Here is a 20,676-nt window from a genome sequence, read left to right on the forward strand (position 1 = left end):
AATAAAATCTGTCACTGTTTCCATTGTTTCCCCATTTATTTGCCATGAATTGATGGGACCAGGTGCCATGATCTTAGTTTTTTGAATATTGAATTTTAACCCAACTTTTCCACTCTCCTCTTTCACTCTCATCAAGAGGCTCTTTAGTTCCTCTTTGCTTTCTGTATAAGGGGTGGTGGTGTCTGCATATCTGAAGTTGTTGATACTTCTCCTGGCAATCTTCATTCCAGCTTGTGATTCGTCCAGTCCATGACATACTCTGCGTACAGGGCTTCCCAGGTGGCTCAGCAATAAAGAATCCACCTGCAATGAAGGAGTTTCAGGAGACAAGTTTAATCCTTGGGTCTGGAAGAGCCCCTGGAGGAGGGCATGGCAACCCACTTAAGTTTTCTTGCCTGGAGAATCCCGTGGACAGATGAGCCTGGCAGGCTACAGTCCTTAGAGTCAAAAAAGTCAGCCATGACTGAAGCGACTTGGCACACACCCATGCACTCTGTATATAAGTTAAACAGTGTGACAATATACAGCCTTGATATATTCCTTTCCCAATTTGAACTGGTTCATTGTTCCATATCCAGTTCTAACTGTTGCTTCTTGGCCTGCATACAGGTTTCTCAGGAGGTAGATAAGATGGTCTGGTATTCCCATTTCTTTCAGAATTGTCCACAGTTTGTTGTGATCCACACAGTCAAAGGCTTTGGCATAGTCAATGAAGCAGAAGTAGATATTTTTCTGGAATTCCCTTGCTTTTTCGATGATCCACCGAATGTTGGCAATTTGATCTCTGATTCCTCTGCCTTTTCTATATCCAGCTTGTACCTCTGGAAGTCTTTGGTTCACTCACTGCTGAAGGCTAGCTTGAAAGGATTTTGAGCATTACCTGGTAGCATGTGAATTGAGCCCAATTGTATGGTAGTTAGAACATTCTTTGGCATTGCTCTTCTTTGGGATTGGAATTTTCTAGTCCTTTGGCCACTGCTGAGTTTTCTGAATTTGCTGACATATTGAATGCAGCACTTTAACAGCATCACCTTTTAAAAAGGATTCAGTCCTGTCAGATTCTTTGTGACCCCATGGCCTGTAGCCCATTCGCCAGGCTCCTTTGTCCACAGGATTCTCCACGCAAGAATACTGGAGTGGGTTGCTTGTGCCCTCCTCCAGAGGGTCTTCTTCACCCAGGGATCAAACCCACATCTCATGTCTCCTGCATTGGCAAGTAGGTTCTTTATCACTAGCACCACCTGGGAAGACTTTAAACATGTTACTAGGTTACCAGAATGAAGTCAGCTGAGAAAGACATGTTAAGTAAAGCTCAGAAGGATTAGCTGATGTTTTTAAGAAACGGTATGATGTCAAAAGACCAGAAAAGTACATTTTGTGGAAACTAGATAAAAAGAGTTGGGTATGGGTGCTGATACAGATATATGCAGGGAGCAAAAGATGAATTAATGCCTTTTAACTGGGAGAACCTGGGGACAGGAAGGATCAACCTGAAATAATGGACATGAAGCTAACAGGACCTGCTAGTAAAAAAAGGACTCCCAGATCTGAGGCTGGGTTATGCCAGTGATGGTTCCTTGTTCATCACTTAGAACCCTGAGCTTTCAGTCTTTACACTGAATTTCTGTCTCCCTCTCTTTCTGTTTTACACACACATCCTCTGAGCCAGAGTAATGTCTGTTCCTGACAAGAGACCTTAGCTGCATAGCTGCTTAATCTCTACATGCTGTCTCTTTCCTGGTGGGCAGAAAGAGGATTTATAAGTTTACTTGCACAAACTGCCTAGGATGGTGTCTGACAAATAGTAGGCACTCAATTAATGTTAGCTATTAGTATCACAAAAAACAAATCACCATTCTTGTTTCCTTTCCCTGTATTTTGTTTCCCTCATAGCTCAGTTGGTAATGAATCTGCCTGCAATGCAGGAGACCAGGGTTCAATTCCTGGGTTAGGAAGATCCCCTGGAGAAAGAAATGGCAACCGACTCCAGTGTTCTTGCCTGGAGAATCACATGGACAGAGGAGCCTGGCAGGCTACAGCCCATGGGGTCGCAAGAGTCAGACACAACTTGCCAATAAACCACGACTGGTATATACTCTTGAGAAATATTAGGCAGTGTCACTTCTGGCAGAGTAGAAGAGGGGATTTGAGAATGACAAAGATTTGTCAAGTGCTGTGGGCAATTGGGGAATTAAGGAAAGGCTAATACAGAGGGTCTAACTAAGAATGGAACAAAATTTACAGTTGTATTATTTTATTCTACACTACTGTGTCATTGTAGGACTAGAGCAATGGAGAAAAAAAGGACAATTAAATTAATATAAAGTGAAAGTTGTGTTTGAGGACTTTAGCTATTAGATCTGTGTGTGTGAGTGATTTGTGTTAGTGAGAAATTAGTCTGATATCACTGTCTTTCAGATGGGATGGATGCAGCCTAAAGACAGTGATGGTGGGGCCACATCTGTGTGGGGAGCAATTTGACTGGTGTCCCCAGCTTCTTACTCCTTCAGTCTACCACTATCTTTATGCCAAAGGCCACACTGCTTACAGGCTGCTCCCAGACTAAGCATGGTGAAAGTACTGAGGAAGTCCCCATTTGATGAAAACCCCACTTTGGGGGTTTTCCTGATGGTCCAGTAACGGAGACACTGCTCTCCCAATCCGGGTACTTGGGATCAATTCCTGGTCAGGGAACTAGATACCGCACCACAACTAGGAGTTTGCATGCTGCAGCTAAAGATCATTCATACAACAGCTAACACCTGGCGCAGCCAAATAAAAATATTTAGAAGACAAAAACATTTTATTTTTTAAAATTTATTTATTTTAATTGGAGGCTAATTACTTTACAATATTGTAGTGGTTTTTGCCATACATTGACATGAATCAGCCATGGAGTTACATGTGACCCCCATCCTGAACCCCCCACCCACCGCCCTCCCATCCCATCCCTCTGGGTCTTCCCAGTGCACCAACCCTGAGCACTTGTCTCATGCATCGAACCTGGACTGGTGATCTATTTAACATATGGTAATATACATGTTTCAATGCTATTCTCTCAGATCATCCCACCCTTGCTTTCTCGTACAGAGTCCAAAATACTGTTCTTTACATCTGTGTCTCTTTTGCTGTCTCGCATATTGGGTTATTGTTACCATCTTTCTAAATTCCATATATATGCGTTAGTATACTGTATTGGTGTTTTTCTTTCTGGCTTACTTCACTCTATATAATAGGCTCCAGTTTCATCCACCTCATTAGAACTGATTCAAATGTATTCTTTTTAATGGCTGAGTGATATTCCATTGTGTATATGTACCACAGCTTTCTCAAAAACATTTTCAAAGGGCAATTTTGACTTAAGGACCCCCTATTGAACCAAAACTTCCTTTGAATTTTGCTGTGTTTTGGGACTTCCTATCCAATCTTCCTGCCTTTCCTCTCTCTTTACATAGATCACCCTACAGTCACAGTCTGAAGCCTTTCCTGCCTTCTGCTCCCTTCTCTTAAAAACTTTTTACATGTCTAATCTTATCTTAGCATCTGCCTCTCTATGGACCCAAACTTGCTGAAGAGTCAAGGAATGTGAAAGTAATAGGAAGAAGAATGGTTGGAATAATTGAAGCATGTGTTAGAAAGTTAAGTCATTTAAATTCTGATAATAAGTTACCAGAGATGGAGTGATTACTAATGATGCAAAGGTCCAGTACTACGTAATTTGGGATTAAGCACTTTGAAAGATATTTTGCCAAAAGGCCTTTCATTTTTGCTGGCGGCTGAGGATAATGAAGGGTCATTCGATTCATTTGAATACCCCAAACCTGGTGAGTTTAGTAGAATGTCCAAATGGAATATTGGGGATATGGCCTGGTGTCTCTGAAGAAAAGGTTTCACTAGAAAAGTAAAATAGCTGCCCATACAATTAGCTCTAGGCAAGATCATGGTGGCTAAAGATTTCTAGGAGAGCTAAAAGTTCACAACAGGAGATCCTTTTTCAGTGGTATTTATGAATCTTATGTGTTTGTTTTGGAATATTGATAAATTCCCATTAAGAAAATCGATATTTTTCTCTATAGAGTATACAAGGACACAGTAGTGTAAATGCAGAAGGTGATTGGGACCAAAACAGACTTGCTCTATATTAGCAGGGTTTAAAAAAAATGTTCTTTGTTATTGTGGAATATTACCATTTGTTCTCTCATCACTGAAGTGTAGAATAGCATTTAGCAAGTTACTTATCTGGGTCTTGGTTTGTGTGTGCATGATAGAAGGATTTAATTATGTGCAAGGAGATCCAACCAGTCCATCCTAAAGGAGATCAGTCCTGGGTGTTCATTGGAAGGACTGATGCTGAAGCTGCAACTCCAATACTTTGGCCACCTGATGTGAAGAGCTGACTCATTTGAGAAGACCCCGATGCTGGGAAAGACTGACGGCAGGAGGAGAAGGGGATGACAGAGGTGAGATGGTTGGATGGCATCACCGACTCAATCGACATGAATTTGGGTAAGCCCCAGGAGTTGGTGATTGACAGGGAGGCCTGGCATGCTGCGGTTCATGGGTCGCAAAGAGTCTGACACGACTGAGTGACTGAACTGAACTGAATATTCTATAATTATCTGACAATGTGTTTTCAAAAGTTTATTTCCTATAGGGAGGAAAACTTCTTTTTTGTCCACCACATAAGGAGGATCTTCTAAAGAATGAAGTCAGCATGAGAAAGCATGGAAATAGGGAGACATCATTCTGATATTTGAACCCCTGGCTCCAGCTATACCTGAAGCCATGGTGGTAGTGATTTAGCTGCTAAGTCATGTCCAACTCTTGCAGCCCCATGACTGTAGCCTGCCAGGCTCCCCTTGGGATTTCCTAGGCAAGAATACTGGAGTGGGTTGTCATTTCCTTCTTCAGGGGATCTTTCCGACCCAGAAATCAAAACTCGGAGCTTCTGCACTGCAGGCGGTCTCCTGTATTGCAGGCCGATTCTTTACTGACTGAGCCAGCAGGGAACCCCACCTGAAGCCACATAAATGTTCAAAGCAAAGGAAATGCCTGAAGTCAATCCATTTCCTATTTCATTTAAACTAGGTTGGGATGGAGTTCTATTACTTTTAATTCAGAGTTCTTATATAAATACTCTCTTAATAGCACTCATCAATAGCATCCCATTCCTATATTAATACAGAGACTCTTCCTAGTTTAACTACTACAAATTAGCAGGCTTCTAGCGCCAAAGAAGATGCCATGATCTTCATTTTTTGAATGTTGAGTTTTAAGCCAGCTTTTTCACTCTCCTCTTGCACTTTGATTAAGAGGCCCTTTAGTTCTTCTTCGCTTTCTGCCATAAGGGTGGTGTCATCTGTGTATCTGAGGTTATTGATATTTCTCCCAGCAATCTTGATTCCAGCTTGTGCTTCATCCAGTCCAGCATTTCGCATGATGTACTCTGCATGTAAGTTAAATAAGCAGGGTGACAATATACAGCCTTGACGTACTCCTTTCCCAATTTGGAACCAGTCTGTTGGTCCATGTCCAGTTCTAACTGTTGCTTCTTGACCTGCATACAGATTTCTCAGGAGGCGGGTAAGGTAGTCTGGTATTCCCTTCTCTTGAAGAATTTTCCACAGTTTGTTGTGATCCACACAAAGGCTTTGGTGTAGTCAGTAAAGCAGAAGTAGATGTTTTCCTGGAACTCTCTTGCTTGTTCGATGATCCAACAGATATTGGCAATTTGCTCTCTGGTTCTTCTCCCTTTTCTAAATCCAGGTTGAACATCTGGAAGTTCTCAGTCCATGTACTATTGAAGCCTGGCTTGGAGCATTTTGAACATTACTTTGCTACCCTATGAGATGAGTGTAATTGTGTGGTAGTTGGAACATTCTTTGCATTGCTTTTCTTTGGGATTGGAATGAAAACTGTCCTTTTCCAGTCCTGTGGCCGCTGCTGAGTTTTCCAAATTTGCTGGCATATTGAGTGCAGCACTTTAACAGCATCTTTTAGGACTTGAAGTAGCTCACCTGGAATTCCATCACCTTCACTAGCTTTGTTTGTACAAAGTGATGCTTCCTAAGGCCTACTTGACTTCGCATTCCAGGATGTCTGGCTCTAGGTGAGTGATTACACCATTGTGGTTATCCGGGTCATTAAGATCTTTTTTGTATAGTTCTTCTGTGTATTCTTGCCACCTCTTCTTAATATCTTCTGCTTCCATTAGGTCCATACCATTTCTCCTTTGTCTTTCACTTCTCTTCTTTTCTCAGCTATTTAAGGCCTCCTCATTCAACCATTTTGCCTTTTTGCATTTCTTTTTCTTGGGGATGGTCTTGATCACTGCCTCCTGTACAATGTCAAGAATCTCTGTCCATAGTTCTTCAGGCACTCTCAGACCTAATCCCTTGAATCTATTTGTCACTCCCACTGTACAATTGTAAGGCATTTGATTTAGGTCATAATTGAATGATCTAGTGGTTTTCCCTACTTTCTTCAATTTAAGTCTGAATTTGGCAATAAGGAGTTCATGGTCTAAGCCACAGTCAGCTCCCAGTCTTGTTTTTGCTGACTGTATAGAGCTTCTCCATCTTTGGCTGCAAAGAATATAATCAATCTGATTTTGGTGTTGACCATCTGGTGATGTTCATGTGTGGAGTTGTCTGTTGTTTTGTTGGAAGAGGGTGTTTGCTATGACCAGTGTGTTCTCTTGAGAAAAACTCTGTTAGCCTTTGCTCTATTTCATTTTGTACTTCAAGGCCAAACTTGCCTGTTACTCCAGGTATCTCTTGACTTCCTACTTTTGCATTCCAGTCCCCTATGATGAAAAGGACACCTTTTTTTTGGTGTTAGTTCTAGAAGGTATTATAGGTCCTCATAGAACCGTTCAACTTCAGCTTCTTTGGCATTAGTGGTTGGGGCATAGACTTGGATTACTGTGATACTGTGTGGTTTGCCTTGAAAATGAACAGAGATCATTGTATCATTTTTGAGATTGCACCCAGGTGCTGTATTTTGGACTCTTGTTTACTATGAGGGGCTAATTGGTGATTCCATGTCCTTAACTTCCTCTGCATCATTTTGTACTGGCTGTGCTTCTCACCTGAGGGCAAGCCCCTGGGGGCTCCAAGCCCTTTTGATCTCCCTCCACACTGCCCCAGGTCCAGTTCCATGAAATATCTGGTCCTCCCCATTCCCTGAACCTTGTCTCTGCCAGGTTGGTCTTGGATTGGTGAGTGAAGTCTGGATCATAGTGGTCCCAAGCAGTGACTCATTTAGCCTTTTCTCCTTGGGATCGAAGATGTGAATGTGGAGGGACTGCTGACAATCTCAAGACTGCCCCCAGGGAATAGAGGATGACCCCCAGTGCTCCATGGCTTCCATGGGCCTGAGACTCCTGCTTCCTTCCTTGTTCATTGAGGAAAACTAAGAGCCTTGGAAAGGGGCTTTTTAAGTGAAGGACTCTGAGTATGAAGTTTCCTTAGTCTCTGTCCACTGGCCAAGCATGGGACAGTGGGTGACCTATTTGGTAAGAAAGATGCTTTGCAGGGGGTAGGCTACTTCCCAATTCTTGAAGCCCTCTTTTTGTTCACAGTTGGGTCCCAAAGATCCTCAACACTAGGCTCAGTACTCTAAACTCAAATCAGGGATTATTTAACTCATTCCAACTTTACGTTCAGTGGCTCAACATTGAGTTATCTTGGTTTCACATAACATCTCAATAACTGAAATTCCTGGACTTTCCTGGTAGTCCAGTGATTAAGAATCCACTTGGCAATGCAGGGCATGTGGGTTCAATCCTTGGCTGGGGAACTAAGATCCCACATGCCACAGAGCAACTAACCTTTGTGCCACAACCATAAAAGCCCAAGTGGCCCCAACAAAGAGCCCCCTGAGCTGCAATAAAGGCCCAGTGCAGCCAAAAATACCCCCAAACAATAAAGAACCCCCAAAAGTTAAATCCTACGTTCTTTCTGTGCCTTAAACCTTCAGTTGAGGAGCTCATGCCTTCTCTTGCTGGTGTACTGCTCACAGGCACGCAGCATCATACTCAGTTTCATGAAACAACCACAAGAATAGAGACTGAGACCCTGCCATTCATTCCTCTGTCAAATCTCTGCATGCTAATTATGAGCAAGGCATTAAGAGTGCAGGAAGATGGAAGTTTGCATGCCTGAAACTGTGCCCATGTTTTTTGCTTTGTAGCTATCTTTCTGATGTCCAGCATCTGCTTCTGAGATCAAAAGTTTTGAGTCCATTTTGCCATGTATGGGCCCAAATAGAGATCTCTTGTGCATAGCCTCTTGGACACTGAGCTTTTCTGGAAGCATAGATGACCTCTTGTGGTATAAGCATCTTGATGAGAGTAACTAGCTTCTCTTGGCTCTTGTGGAAGTATCTGACACTTGTTCCAGGCATTTCTTGCCTGCCCTGGCTCCTGCTGTTCCTGAAGAATGAACGTGAGCAGGGAATGAAGAAAAATAAAGGTACGTGGTAACAAAAGGTGCCTCCATAACTCTGCATGGGAAGGCCAGATGGGCAGAACCCAGGTATTGCACTTTAGATACTAAAGAGGCTGGGATGTAGTGACAATGGTTTTCCCTCTTTAACACAGACCAAAATAAGAGTTATTTAACCAAGCTGTCTCTTCCATGGAAATGTCCAGTTAGGTCAACAGTTGGAAGTGTAGGGCTCTTCTTTTCTTATTGCATTGTTGTCTGGGATATTGCTTTTTTGTTCATGGGAGGTGATGGCGCACCACCAGCCAAGTTCCAACCAGTGGGAAATGAGAAACTTATATATGCACACACTAGGAAAAAGTGAGACTTCAGGAATAGGATATTTCTCTAAGACTGAGGCAGGTCGCTTTGTGCGTCAGAGGGAAGGGAAACAAGTCATACATTAGAGGAAAAGGGACTATGTCCGGGGAGCTGGAACCATATCCCAGAAAGGAAGGACTAAGTCATCTCCTCTCTGAGTATGGAGCCCAGCATCATGTTTCCCTTGAGAATTCTTTTCACATGCTTTAGTGACAGGGAATATTCTATGGTACAATTAGCCCCTGGTTCTCTGGAACTCCTTATGACATGTTATTTAGTTCAGTAAGAGGTTTGTGAGTTGATTCTATGTATTATGCTTAATGCTAAGTACTGGTATGAGATGATTATACCAGTAGTGTTGGTGAATGCTCAGGCATTAACCTAAGCTTATAGATGTAAAAGCTTTACCTCAGAATAACGACTCCCTACATTTGTAAGGTGAATTAAAGATTTTTAAAAATACTTTCATAGGATTTCTTCTCACCACTTTGTAAGGTATTATAATCTTCATTATAACGTTACTAAACAGGCTTGGAAAAGTCGCCAGAGCTCACACAGCAGAACTGGGACTCAAAGTCATGTTTGTGAAATCCTCATCCACAGCTCTTTCCACTACAGCACAGCCACTGCTAGACTACTTCAGGAAGTGCCAGAAGTTTGCCTCTCAAGGTTGTGAAAGTCAAGCTATTCTTAGGGTGCGAGAATATTACCTCAAAGATCACTTACTAATAGCAAAGGTAAAATGTACATTTACAAAGAAGAGTTTTAGCAGCCCCCACTTTTACCAGCTGATCACACTTAGTTTTATTAGTAGCAAACAACCTGATATCATGCATGCTCTGATATGATCTGATGCAATATGAAGTGAACAATCTATAATTTGTAGTGTGTTTTTACTAAAAAACACTTAAACTTGAATCAAGTCAAACCTCTATTTTCTAACATCTAGATCTAGCCTGAATTTTATAGGGCCTGCAGGGAATTGAGGAACAAGGGAAATGACACTAGGAGAAAATAACAGGCAAATACAGAATGTGGGACATTTTAACAAGAATCCTAGCTTAGAATCTTAAAAGGGTCAATGTCATGAAAAAGAAAATGCAGTCTTGTTTTATGAAGAAAAAGTTACCAAAGCCATTCTTAGAATGAATATGTTTTTTGCTTGCTATTATAGAATAATTTTTTTTGGTTGCATGTCTTGTGGGTTCTTAGTTCCTGGACCAGGGATTGAACCCACACCCTTCGCAGTGAAAGTACAGAGTCTTAACTACTGGATCACCAGGGAATTCCCAGAATAAATTTTTAAAATTTGGAATATCTTTGTTTTTATATAATTTTAAAGTGATTGAAAATAGCACAAATAATAATGATCATAGTTGTAACTAACATATATATTAAATACTATGTGCCAACACTGCTACATGCATTTTACTTGTTCTAACTAAATCTCCACAACAGCACTGTGTGGGAGGCAGTATTATTTTCCCCATTTTTTGATGCAGAAACTGAGGCTCAGAAGTTTAATAGACTAGGCAAGGTCATATAATAGGTATCATTACCTATTACGAAGATCATTACCTATTATCTTCCAAAGGAGAATGGACAACCTCTTGGCTTCAGTTTTTTAATTTAAATTGGAATATAATTGCTCTACAATGTTGCGTTAGTTTCTGCTGAAACAACACAACGTGAATCCAACAAACAGCAAGAATTAGCTATATTTTTACATATATCCCTTCCCTTTTGAGCCTCCCTCCCACCCCCAATCCCCATCCGACACTTCTAGGTCATCACAGAGGAGAGAACTGAGCTCCGTGTGCAATATAACAGCTTCCCATTAGTTATTTGTTTTATATATGGCAGTGCTACTCTATCAGAATAATTTTCTTAGATGTGATGATATTGTTGTTTTACAGAATACTGTTTGTATTTCTGCGGAAATGCATGTTACAGTACTTAATTATGACATGTTATGATGTAAAGTGTTATGAAACGTTACGATGTCTGCAGTTTTCAAATGGTTCAACACAACTTACTTTGAAGTGTTTGAATCACTATTATAAACGTACATACATAGCGGGAGAAAATGAGCAGAAACTGCAAAATGCTAAGAAGTGTGCGATCCAGGTGGAGGGTATACAGGTGTTCACTGTGCTGTCAACTTTCTGTCTGCATTGAGAAATGATCATAATAAAATGTTAGCGGGGGAAAAAATCCGCCTCTCCCTGCAGCGCCGCCTTAGGAACGAACGGTTGGGGAGCACAAATGACAGCCCACGCCCCCTCGCCCCGGCCGGCGGGGCCCGCCTTGAAGGGACCCCATCTGGGCATGCTCAGAGGCCGCACGCGCCCGCCCCGCCCCTCGGGCGTACGTGTGCGCAGAGCGCAGGCGCGCGGCTCCCGGTGGCCCAGGAGACCCTAGCTGCTAGTCCCGGCAGACGCCAGAGGTGTCCGATCTCGGCGAGGATGGAGCCATCGAAGGTGGAAAAGTTCAGCACCACCGACAGGGGAAACGGGCTGCGCGCGTTGGCACCACTGCGGCCGGGAGAACTGCTTTTCCGCTCAGATCCTTTGGCGTACACGGTGAGCAAGGGGAGTCGTGGTGTCGTCTGCGACCGCTGCCTTCTCGGGTACGTATCGCCCTCGCCCATCTGAGTCCACAACAGTGCGGGGTCCGGGATCCCGGGGACGTAGCCGGGCAGCTCTCCCCGGACTCTCCCGGGCCGTGGCTGCACTAGAACTCCGCGGTGTTGCCCAGATGCCCAGCCCCGCACTTCCCTTAGACGCGCGGCTCTCCGAGGGCACCTCGCGGCAGACGGGCTCCGCCTGGCCGTCGCCTGAACTGCCGCGGCGGGTGGCTGGAGGGACCCCAGGCTCATCGCCTGCAGCTGTGCAGGGCACAGGTGGACCCGCTGCAGGATGGGTTGGGGAGAGCCGGTGGGCAGACTTAAGAGGAAGCGTTGAGTCGTGGGTAGTTTTGCTGGGGAGCAAAAAAGGTCTGCGTCCTGGGCTATAAGCTTCGTTGGTGCAGTTGCGGAAATCACAGTTGGCGGAGGCAGGGGTGAGTGGGAGCAGGGATGGTGTAAATCGGGATCACAGCGGAGGCCTAGCCAGGAAAGCACTGAGCTTGCAGGAGGCGGGAGACTCTTGGTGTTTACGGAGCACTTCCTGTGGTCCAGATTCTGTTGGGCGTTGGGTGTTGATAAGAAGATGAACGGAACATCCTTAAGAATCCTTAAGGAGCAGATGAGTGAGTGAGATGATTAATTACAGTGTATCAGAAGGGCTGAAATTGAGATGCTTCCTAGGGGGCGCTAGTGGTAAAGAACCCGCTTGCCAGTAGAGACGTAGGAGAACTGGGTTCGATCCCTGGGTCGGGAAGATCCCCTGGAGGAGGGCATGGCTACCCATTTCAGTTTTCTTGCCTGGAGAATCCCATGGACAGAGGAACCTAGCAGGCTACAGTCCACAGGGTCGCACAGTGTCGGACACGACTGGAGCGACTTAGCACATGCAGGCACTGTACAGTAGGACCATGGGTTATTGAGGTTCCATAGTGTGCTTTGCATTTAATAACTGTGCAGGCAGCTCTAATTCTTAGCCATCTAGCTAGATGCAAGAATTTATGTGAAAATGTTTTATAAGCCTGGACACATTGGACCAATGTAAAGTGCTATGCGACAGCAATTTATGGAAATGTGTAACATAATATTTATGCACAGTCATAGGAATTGTATTTAAGGAACAATTGTTATTGAGCTATTATAGGTCAAGGAGAAAAGCTCTGTTTGAGATGGGCAGGATGATTTTTTTCCCAGGACTTCTTTTCCAGACCTATTAAGCTGGGATTGGGATAGTGGAGGTGAGGGGCTTAAGTGCAAAGCTTAAGTCAGTAGCTTGACCATTAATACTGCTATGTCCTTATTTGGTTCATAATTGAGGAATTTATTTATTTTCATATTTTAAAGTTACTTAATTGTATTTTATTTGTTGCTTCCTAAAGTAATGATCACAGTAACAATAACAAAAATTCGTTGAGAAGAGAACACCTTGACATTTCTGTAAACTATGTGGTTGAAAACAATTCATTCCTTTCAAGTAATGAAATGCTGAAGGCTTCAGCGTTGAAAGGTATAGATCTTTGATTCTCATTCAAACAAGTTAGAAAGCTGGGCTTTTCATCCTGTTCAGTCCTTTGGGGGGTGTATCTAGAGTTTGAACGCAGTCCAAAACAGAGAATTTTCATTTTCTTAAACCCTACAGCATTAATTGGGGAAGATGTGGGGCATCTTGCAGATAAAACCAGACTGCCAAGATATTCTGTAGTTGGACCAGAAAAGTTTTGTAATAAATACAGTATGACCAAGTATTAATTAAATTATCAGAGCTAAACTTGAGTCACAAGACAGATGAAATCATAATCATCCGTTTTCCAAAATAAACTACAGCCCTTCGTATGTAGGGTGCTTCTTGATTTACCATACAATTCCGTTACTGCTATCACTTATTTCTCTTATTAACAAAAAGTGTAATGATTTAAATTTTTTAAAAAAGGTTTTTCATGAAATAGTATTGGGGAGTTCTCAGCATTCTTTTAAAGTTTGGAGGAAACCCAGCTCTGAAAATGGGCGGGAGCCAGGGGAGTTCCACAGTTATAATTGCACTGCAGAAGTAGTTGGAGTTGGGACTCCGGGAGTCCGTGGCCTCTGATGCTGCCTGGTAACTCTGGTTCTGCTGCATGTGTTACCAGAACCCTGACAAGGGGTCCAGCTGCTTGGGGAACTGGTTATTGCTGGAAAATTGCTGTCTCAACTATGCTTCTTTGTGATGTTAGTTTTTATTTTTGGGATGTGGGAGGGGATGTGTTGCACTGCAAGGCTTGCAGGATCTCAATTTCTGGGCCAGGAATTGAACCCAAGCAGTGTTCAAATAGTGTGTAAAAGGCATTCTCTGGGTTTACATCTGGTTTTCTGAAATATACCAGCACCAGGTGCAAGTAAACTGCTGCAGTGTTGTAGACTCTTCCTGAGGGCATGAGCTTGGAAGGTGGAAAGACTAGTGAAATCCTCTCAAGGGTCATAAAACCTTGAGAAATGCCTTGAAATCAGGATTTGCAGATTCCTGGGCAAGGGCTAATGGGTTTACTGGTGGGTCAAGGATTTGGAATAAATAAAGTAGAAGGATTGATAATGAGGTGGGTTGGGAAAGGTCTCGTTGGATATGACTTCCATTTTTCTTTTTTTGAGTGGGAGTTATAATTCCTGTTTCTTTTGCTTCTTCCTTTTCTTCTGCAAGGAGGTTTGGGGAAGGGCTGTATGTCAGAGCCCTGAGCCTGAAAACATTTGGCCCATGTGAATGCCACAGCAGAGGACGTTCTTAATCAGACAGCATGGCCTGCTTTGTGGATAGCAGTAAGTTCTTCTTCAGAGAGCCTGGTGCTTGCTCAAGGGCTCGAGAACAGAGCGACCGTGGAGACAGGGATGGAGGCTGGTGCCTGGACCTCAACAGTGCAGACTTCCTCTCACCACGGCCATCGTGGCTTCTACTGTTGCAGTTTGTAAGGGATCCTGAGTTCCCCAAATGGCAGCACACGTCTGGGGACAGCCAGCTGGCCAACTGGGTTGGGTTTTTATTTTAGACCCTTTTGTCATGAAGGGATCACTGATTTGTTCTCATTGGAACACTCATGTTTTTCACTGCACTTGGATTTGCCTTTTCTACTTGTGCTGCGTCTCTTGAGACCGTATGAAATCTTCTGTGAAGGCATGGTATTCCTCTCAAGGTTGCCTCTGACCTTCAGAGAGAGGGAAGTGAAGCAGTGGGCTGGTTAATACCTATGGTTTGACTGCTCTTGATTTATGCTGTCATTTGAAGCAGCTGATTTCATAGACGTGGTTCTTAAACTTCAGTCTCAGAATTCCTTTACTCTCTTAAAAATTATAAATTATTTCCTAGGAGGGTTTTTAAAAAAATGTACTTAGGACCCTGAAGAGGTGTAAAGGAAACCATAACCACATAAATAATATGGTTATATTTGTTGATTTTGCTGCTTAAAAATATAAATTGATAAGTTTTGAAATTATGTATGTTGGCCATCCGTGGATCAAAAAATTTTCAGGGGACAGAAAGATTACAGAAAGTTCCAAAAAGCAAAACTTGAATTTTCGGTGTGAAGGCAACTATTTATAGACCATTTAACTTTTATTTACAACTATTTCCATACATTTATGGGGGTTCCCTGGTGGCTCAGACGTAAAGAATACACTTGCAATGCAGGAGACCTGGGTTCAATCTCTGGTTTGGGAAGATCCCTTGGAGAAGGGATTGGCAACCCACTCCAGTATTCTTGCCTAACATACATTTACATTGTATTAGATTCTAGAGATGATTTATTTAAAGTATATGAAAGGATGTGTCTAGGTTCTGTGCAAATAAGATGCCATTTTACATAAGGGACTTGAGTATCTGTGGATTTTATTATTGACAGGGTCCTGAAACCAGTCCACAGCAGATACCAACGGATGGCAGGATTTAAACATAATAAATCATTACATTTTGACAAGGATTTTAATGAAGTGGATTATATTCTCAAAGCAAAAGAAAACTTACTGAGAAAACTTGCTTGTTTTACATTTTTGAATATCTCTTTAATGTCTGGCTTAGTAGAAGACCCACAGATTCTCATCGCTGCTCCTGCATTTAGTGTATTGTAAAATCATACTTCATTTAGCTTTTAGAAGACTCCACTGTGTGCTATGAGAGGAAGAGAAGAGAACAGACGAAAAATGTCTTATTATCAAAATAGTTTTGACCTTGTGGGCCTCCTGAAAGGGCTTCTGAGTCCCTGGACCATCCTTTGAGAGCCTCTGTTGTAAAACACTGTACATGTCTTATAACATTTGGAGAGTCTGGGGTTTCTTCTTTAATGTTTGTTGTGACCCACAGATAATATTTGGCTTTGGTTTTCGCATAATCTGCCAGGATGTATTGGGATCAGGAACTAAAGTATAGTGTTAGTGCTTGTCTGTTAAGATGACTCACTTCTCACTCTGGCTGGTTCTGGTTGTTTAAGAGTCAAAGGATTTGGATGGTGATTAACCTTGATTTTCAAAGGAAAGTAAGAGCCATTTTCTACTTATTTGTTACCATAATATATGTTGATTGAAATTTATTATTCAGTAGATAATATTTACTATCATTTACTAAGCAATGGCAGGGGCTTCCCAGGTGGCACCTAGTGGTAAAGAACCCACCTACCAGTGCAGGAGACATAAGAGATGTGGGTTCGATTCCTGGGTTGGGAATATCCCCTGGAGAAGGAAATGGCAACCCACTCCAGTTTTCTTGCCTGGGAAATCCCATGGACAGAGGACCCTGGAGGGCTACCGTCCATAGGGTCGCAAAGAGTCGGACATGACTGAAGTGACTTAGCACGCACTAAGCAGTGATAGGCATGATTTTAAGCACTTTACCTTATGTACTGCTTCATTTAGTTCTCATAATGACTCTAAAACAGTGCGTCCATTATGTTCCTTATAAGCACAGATAGGGACTAGAGAGCTTTTATACCTTTGTAGACTGTGAATTGGTGTGCTCCTTTGGAGGACAATTTGGTAAGTACCTAGCAAAACTGAGCACTTTGATTATTTTTACTCTATTTTAGGGGATTCTGACAAATAAAAATAACATTGGTTGCACAAGGATACTTAGAATCACGTTTTGGTGATGAAAAGAAAGGGAGAGAGAATTTTAATGTCCATTAACAGGGACTGGTTAATTATGCTGCAGCCATATTGTAGAATACCGCGTGGCTGTTAAGACTGAAGTGGATCTGTTTCTGCAGATGTGGATGGATGTCAATAACACATTACTGGGTAAATAAAGTTGTAGAACAATGTATGTATTTGAAAATCTTTTTGTATATGTGCCTGTGTATAGCAAATTTCTGGAAGAACATCCTTCCAGATGTTAGAATCGTAAGAATTATCTTATGATTACTTTTGGAGAGTGAGATTTGGAGGGGGAGAAGATATCCCTTGGTCCTTTATATATTTTGTATTTTTCAAAGCTTGTATCATTTTTTGTAATTAGAGATTTGAATAAACTTTGAGAAAATCTTATGTTTCATTTGGAATTGTAAAAGGGTGGTATTGCTTGGGATGAAGATGTTTTTGAAATGCTTGCCAGTTTATGTCTCCTTTTTTTTTTTTTTTTTTTAAGTTGCATTTGAAAAAGGAGAAAGAAATGGCAACCCACTCAAGTATTCTTGCCTGGAAAATTCTGTGGACAGAGGAGCCTGGTGGGCTACAGTCCATGGGGTCGCAAAAGTGTCAGACATACATGACTTAGCGACTAAACAACAGTCCCTTTCTTTGTAAAAAAATATGTATGTATACACACATGTAAACAAAAATATTGTTTGTGGAAGACATAATGCCGAAAAAGGAAATTTCAATCAGCTCTGGTTTCTACTTTTGAAATCTTGTAGCTGAAGAATGTCTTTGCTGTCTGACTTTTGCAGAAGACAGGGTTTAGGAAGTATGCAGGTTTGTGCAAATATGCATGTATGTACACATACATGGGCTTTTCAGGTGGCGCTAGTGGTGAAGAATCCACCTGCCAATGGAGAAGACGTGGGTTCAATCCCTGGATTGGGAAGGTCCTCTGGAGTAGGAAATGGCAACCCACTCCAATATTCTTGCCTGGAAAAATTCCATGGACAGAGGAGCTTGGCAGGCTGCAGTCCATGGGGTCGAAAAGAATCGGACATGACTGAACACACACACACATACACATATAATACGTATTTTAGAATATGTATTTTAGAAGTCATGAGTTCACATCAGTACTTTCAATTCAGATTTGTCTCCTCAGGGCTCTTTATGCTTTTCTTCATTCCCTGATCCTTTCTTCCTCAATGAGAACTCTGACCCTTGAAAGCCTCAGCATATTTACTCACTTGCTCAATTCTGTATATCATCTAAAATTGTTTCAGAATTGCTTTGCCCACATTGTTACCAAAAGGACCAGTATGGAATTTGTTTGGGATTTCCCCTTTCCTTCTACTCTGCCAGAGACTGAGAATATATCATTAAATACTGTATTCGTTTTACATTCTTTCTTTTCTTCCCCCCTTCGGTATATTTATTGGTATTCATTAGAAATACAGTTGAATTAATTTGTTTTACTTTGCTTTCAGTTTTGGTTTTTCTCCCTTATCCTTTTGATTTAATTTTGTATTTTGAATATATGAACATTCATATGCTTCCAAAACTCAAATTATAAAAAAGAGAGATGTCACCCCTTCCATATTCATACTGTTCCCCACTTCCACCCCTTGCCGGTAACTAACTTCATTGTTTTCTGGTGTATCTCTATCTCTCTCTGGTAAAGAGAAGCACATATATGTGTGTGTGTCTTATTTTCCATTCATATACAAAAGGCAGCATAGTGTATTTGCTCCTTTGCACATGCTTTCTTCACTTACAGAATCTACTGGAAATCACTCCGTGTTTACAGAGATCTTTCTTACTCTTTTTTATTGCTCTGTAATACTCCATTTTATGAATGTACTACAGTTTCTAATTTTCCTATGCTTGTACATTTAGGTAATTTTGAGTATTTTGCAGTGGTAAGTAGTGCTGTCATGAACAACCTTGCACTTAGGTATTTTCATATTGTTTCAGGTGTATACTCGAGGTAAAGTCCTAGGAGTGGGATTGCTAGGTCATAATGTGAATACCTGTGAGGGTGAGGGTGGTACCATTTTACGTTTCCACTAGCAGTGTATGAATGCTTGTTTCCCTCAGTTTCGCAGACTTAGTATGTAGTCAGAGTTTTGAATTTTTACCAATCTGATGGGTGAGAAGTGGTATCTTAGTATATTTTTAATTTGCATTTAAATTGTACTCTCAAAAAGTTACTGTGTGTCAACAAAATGTAACTAATTTTGCATATACTTACTATGATTGCACTTTGCAATTCAATATACCCTGTACTATTAAGTTTATGTATGTTAAAATAAAGAGCCACTTTCCTGAAAAATAATTGTTTTATCAGTAGAGTTAAACATCTTTTCATATGCTTAAAGGCCATGTTGATATCTCTTTGTGAATTATCTGTATATACCTTTAGCCCATTTTTCTGTAAGACTTTTGTTCTTTTCTTTCCTCCAAGTCTAAAACATTTTTTTGTCTATTAGAGATATTAGATTTATGTTTGATAAATATTGCAAATATTTTCTTTCTGGCTGTCACTTGTCTTTTAACATTTCTTGTGATAGAGCAATTCACGCATGTTTTCTTCTAGAACTTGTTTACTGGGTTAGCCAGCAAGTTGTTTGGGTTTTCCCATAGCTGCTTATGGAAAAACCCCAAAGAATTTTTTTTTTTATTAAGTACAAGGAAAAAATACAGTAGCTTTACAATGGGAAAACTTGGCAGGCATTATTTAAACAGGTAATCAAAGTTAGTATCACCAGTAGCAGCACAAATTGACATCATGTGCTTCTTGATATGCCCTGAACAGGACACAGCATCACTTTTGTGATATATAGATGCCAGAACATGCAACCTGAATTTAGTCGTGAGGAGACTTCAGTAAACCCAGCTGTGAGTGCATGTTAAGTCACTTCAGTTGTGTCCAAGTCTTTGTGACCCCATGGATGGTAGCCCTCCAGGGTCCATGGTATTCCCCAGGCAAGAATACTGGAGTGAATTGCCATGCCCTCCTCCCGGGGATCTTCCCAACTCAGGGATCAAAACTGTGTCCTTTGTGTCTCCTGCATTGGCAGGCGGATTCTTTACCACTAACACCACTTGGGAAGCCAACTGAGGGAGAGTCTACAAAGTAACTAGGCAGTGCCCTGCAAAAATGTCAAAGGTGTGAATGACAGGCAGAGACTGAAGAACTCTCAAAGGAATTCAGGGAAGCCTGGCAACTAAATGCAAGTGTGATCCTGGATAAAGAATTGGACATTTGTGGGACAACTGATGAAATTTGAGTAAAACCCATAGATGTGATAAAAGTATTGAATCAGTGTTAATATCTTGATTTTGTTAATTGTTCTTTAGTTTTGTAGGATACTAACCTGGAGAATCTTTTTAAAGGACAGCTGAAAATTCTTTACTATTTCTTACGACTTCTAAAAAGACTGATAAAAATCAATCTGAAATTAACAATGAAAGCTTTATCTTTTTGAGATAGATAATGGATGATGTGACAGGCTGTCTGGTGTTTAAAGTAATGGAATTGGGAGGTATTGGGGAGTTTTAAGTTATGTAAGATTGGTTATGTATTGATAATTTCTGAAGCAAGGTGATGGGTTTTTTATTATACTGTTCTCTCTACTTTGGGGAATGTTTGAAATTTTCTATGAAAAGGAAAAAGAAAAGGAAAGGAAAAGAGTCCTTAAGTGTCTGCTCACTCTTGGCCAGTTGTATTTAAAAATGAGACACCAAAAAGTTTTAGGTTAAAAAAATTCTGGGCATTTATTTGTACAGATTCTTTCCCAGTGGGTCACTATATATATATGGTCAGCTGGTGTCTCCCAGCTGTCAAGGCTATTCTCTGAGGCTGGTCAGTTTTTGTGGGAAGGGATTATATCATTTAGGGTTTGATCAGAGGAGCAGAATCCTTGAATGACAGAGGATCATGATTATAGAGATTAGAGTTGACATGATAGGTTGATAAAGATACTGTTGTTGTTGTTTAGTTGCTCAGTTTCATCCAACTCTTTGCAACCCAGTGAACTGAGCATACCAGGCTTCCCTGTCCTTCACTATCTCCTGGAGTTTGCACAAGCTCATGTCCATTGAGTTGATGCCATCCAACCATCTCATCCCCCTTCTCCTCCTGCCCTCAATCTTTTC

At 41.5% G+C, this 20,676-nt stretch overlaps 1 protein-coding gene and 1 long non-coding RNA gene across 2 annotated transcripts in view; both read left to right on the forward strand.

The window, feature by feature from the left end:
* The first annotated feature begins 11,160 nt into the window (after nucleotides 1-11,160).
* The window catches only part of SMYD3 (SET and MYND domain containing 3), a 714,044-nt gene continuing 704,528 nt past the window's right edge, over nucleotides 11,161-20,676 (forward strand). Inside the window, exon 1 of the mRNA XM_061160208.1 lies at nucleotides 11,161-11,436. Within this exon, the coding sequence (XP_061016191.1) occupies nucleotides 11,273-11,436 (164 nt within the window). The 5' untranslated portion in view covers nucleotides 11,161-11,272. The remainder of the gene's footprint in view (nucleotides 11,437-20,676) is intronic.
* Nucleotides 11,453-16,926, forward strand: LOC133069091 (uncharacterized). The gene is made up of 2 exons (XR_009695774.1): nucleotides 11,453-12,937; nucleotides 14,102-16,926. It is a non-coding gene; the product is annotated as an uncharacterized LOC133069091 (long non-coding RNA).

Source organism: Dama dama, chromosome 14 (genome assembly GCF_033118175.1).
Source record: "Dama dama isolate Ldn47 chromosome 14, ASM3311817v1, whole genome shotgun sequence".
Lineage (NCBI taxonomy): Eukaryota > Metazoa > Chordata > Mammalia > Artiodactyla > Cervidae > Dama > Dama dama.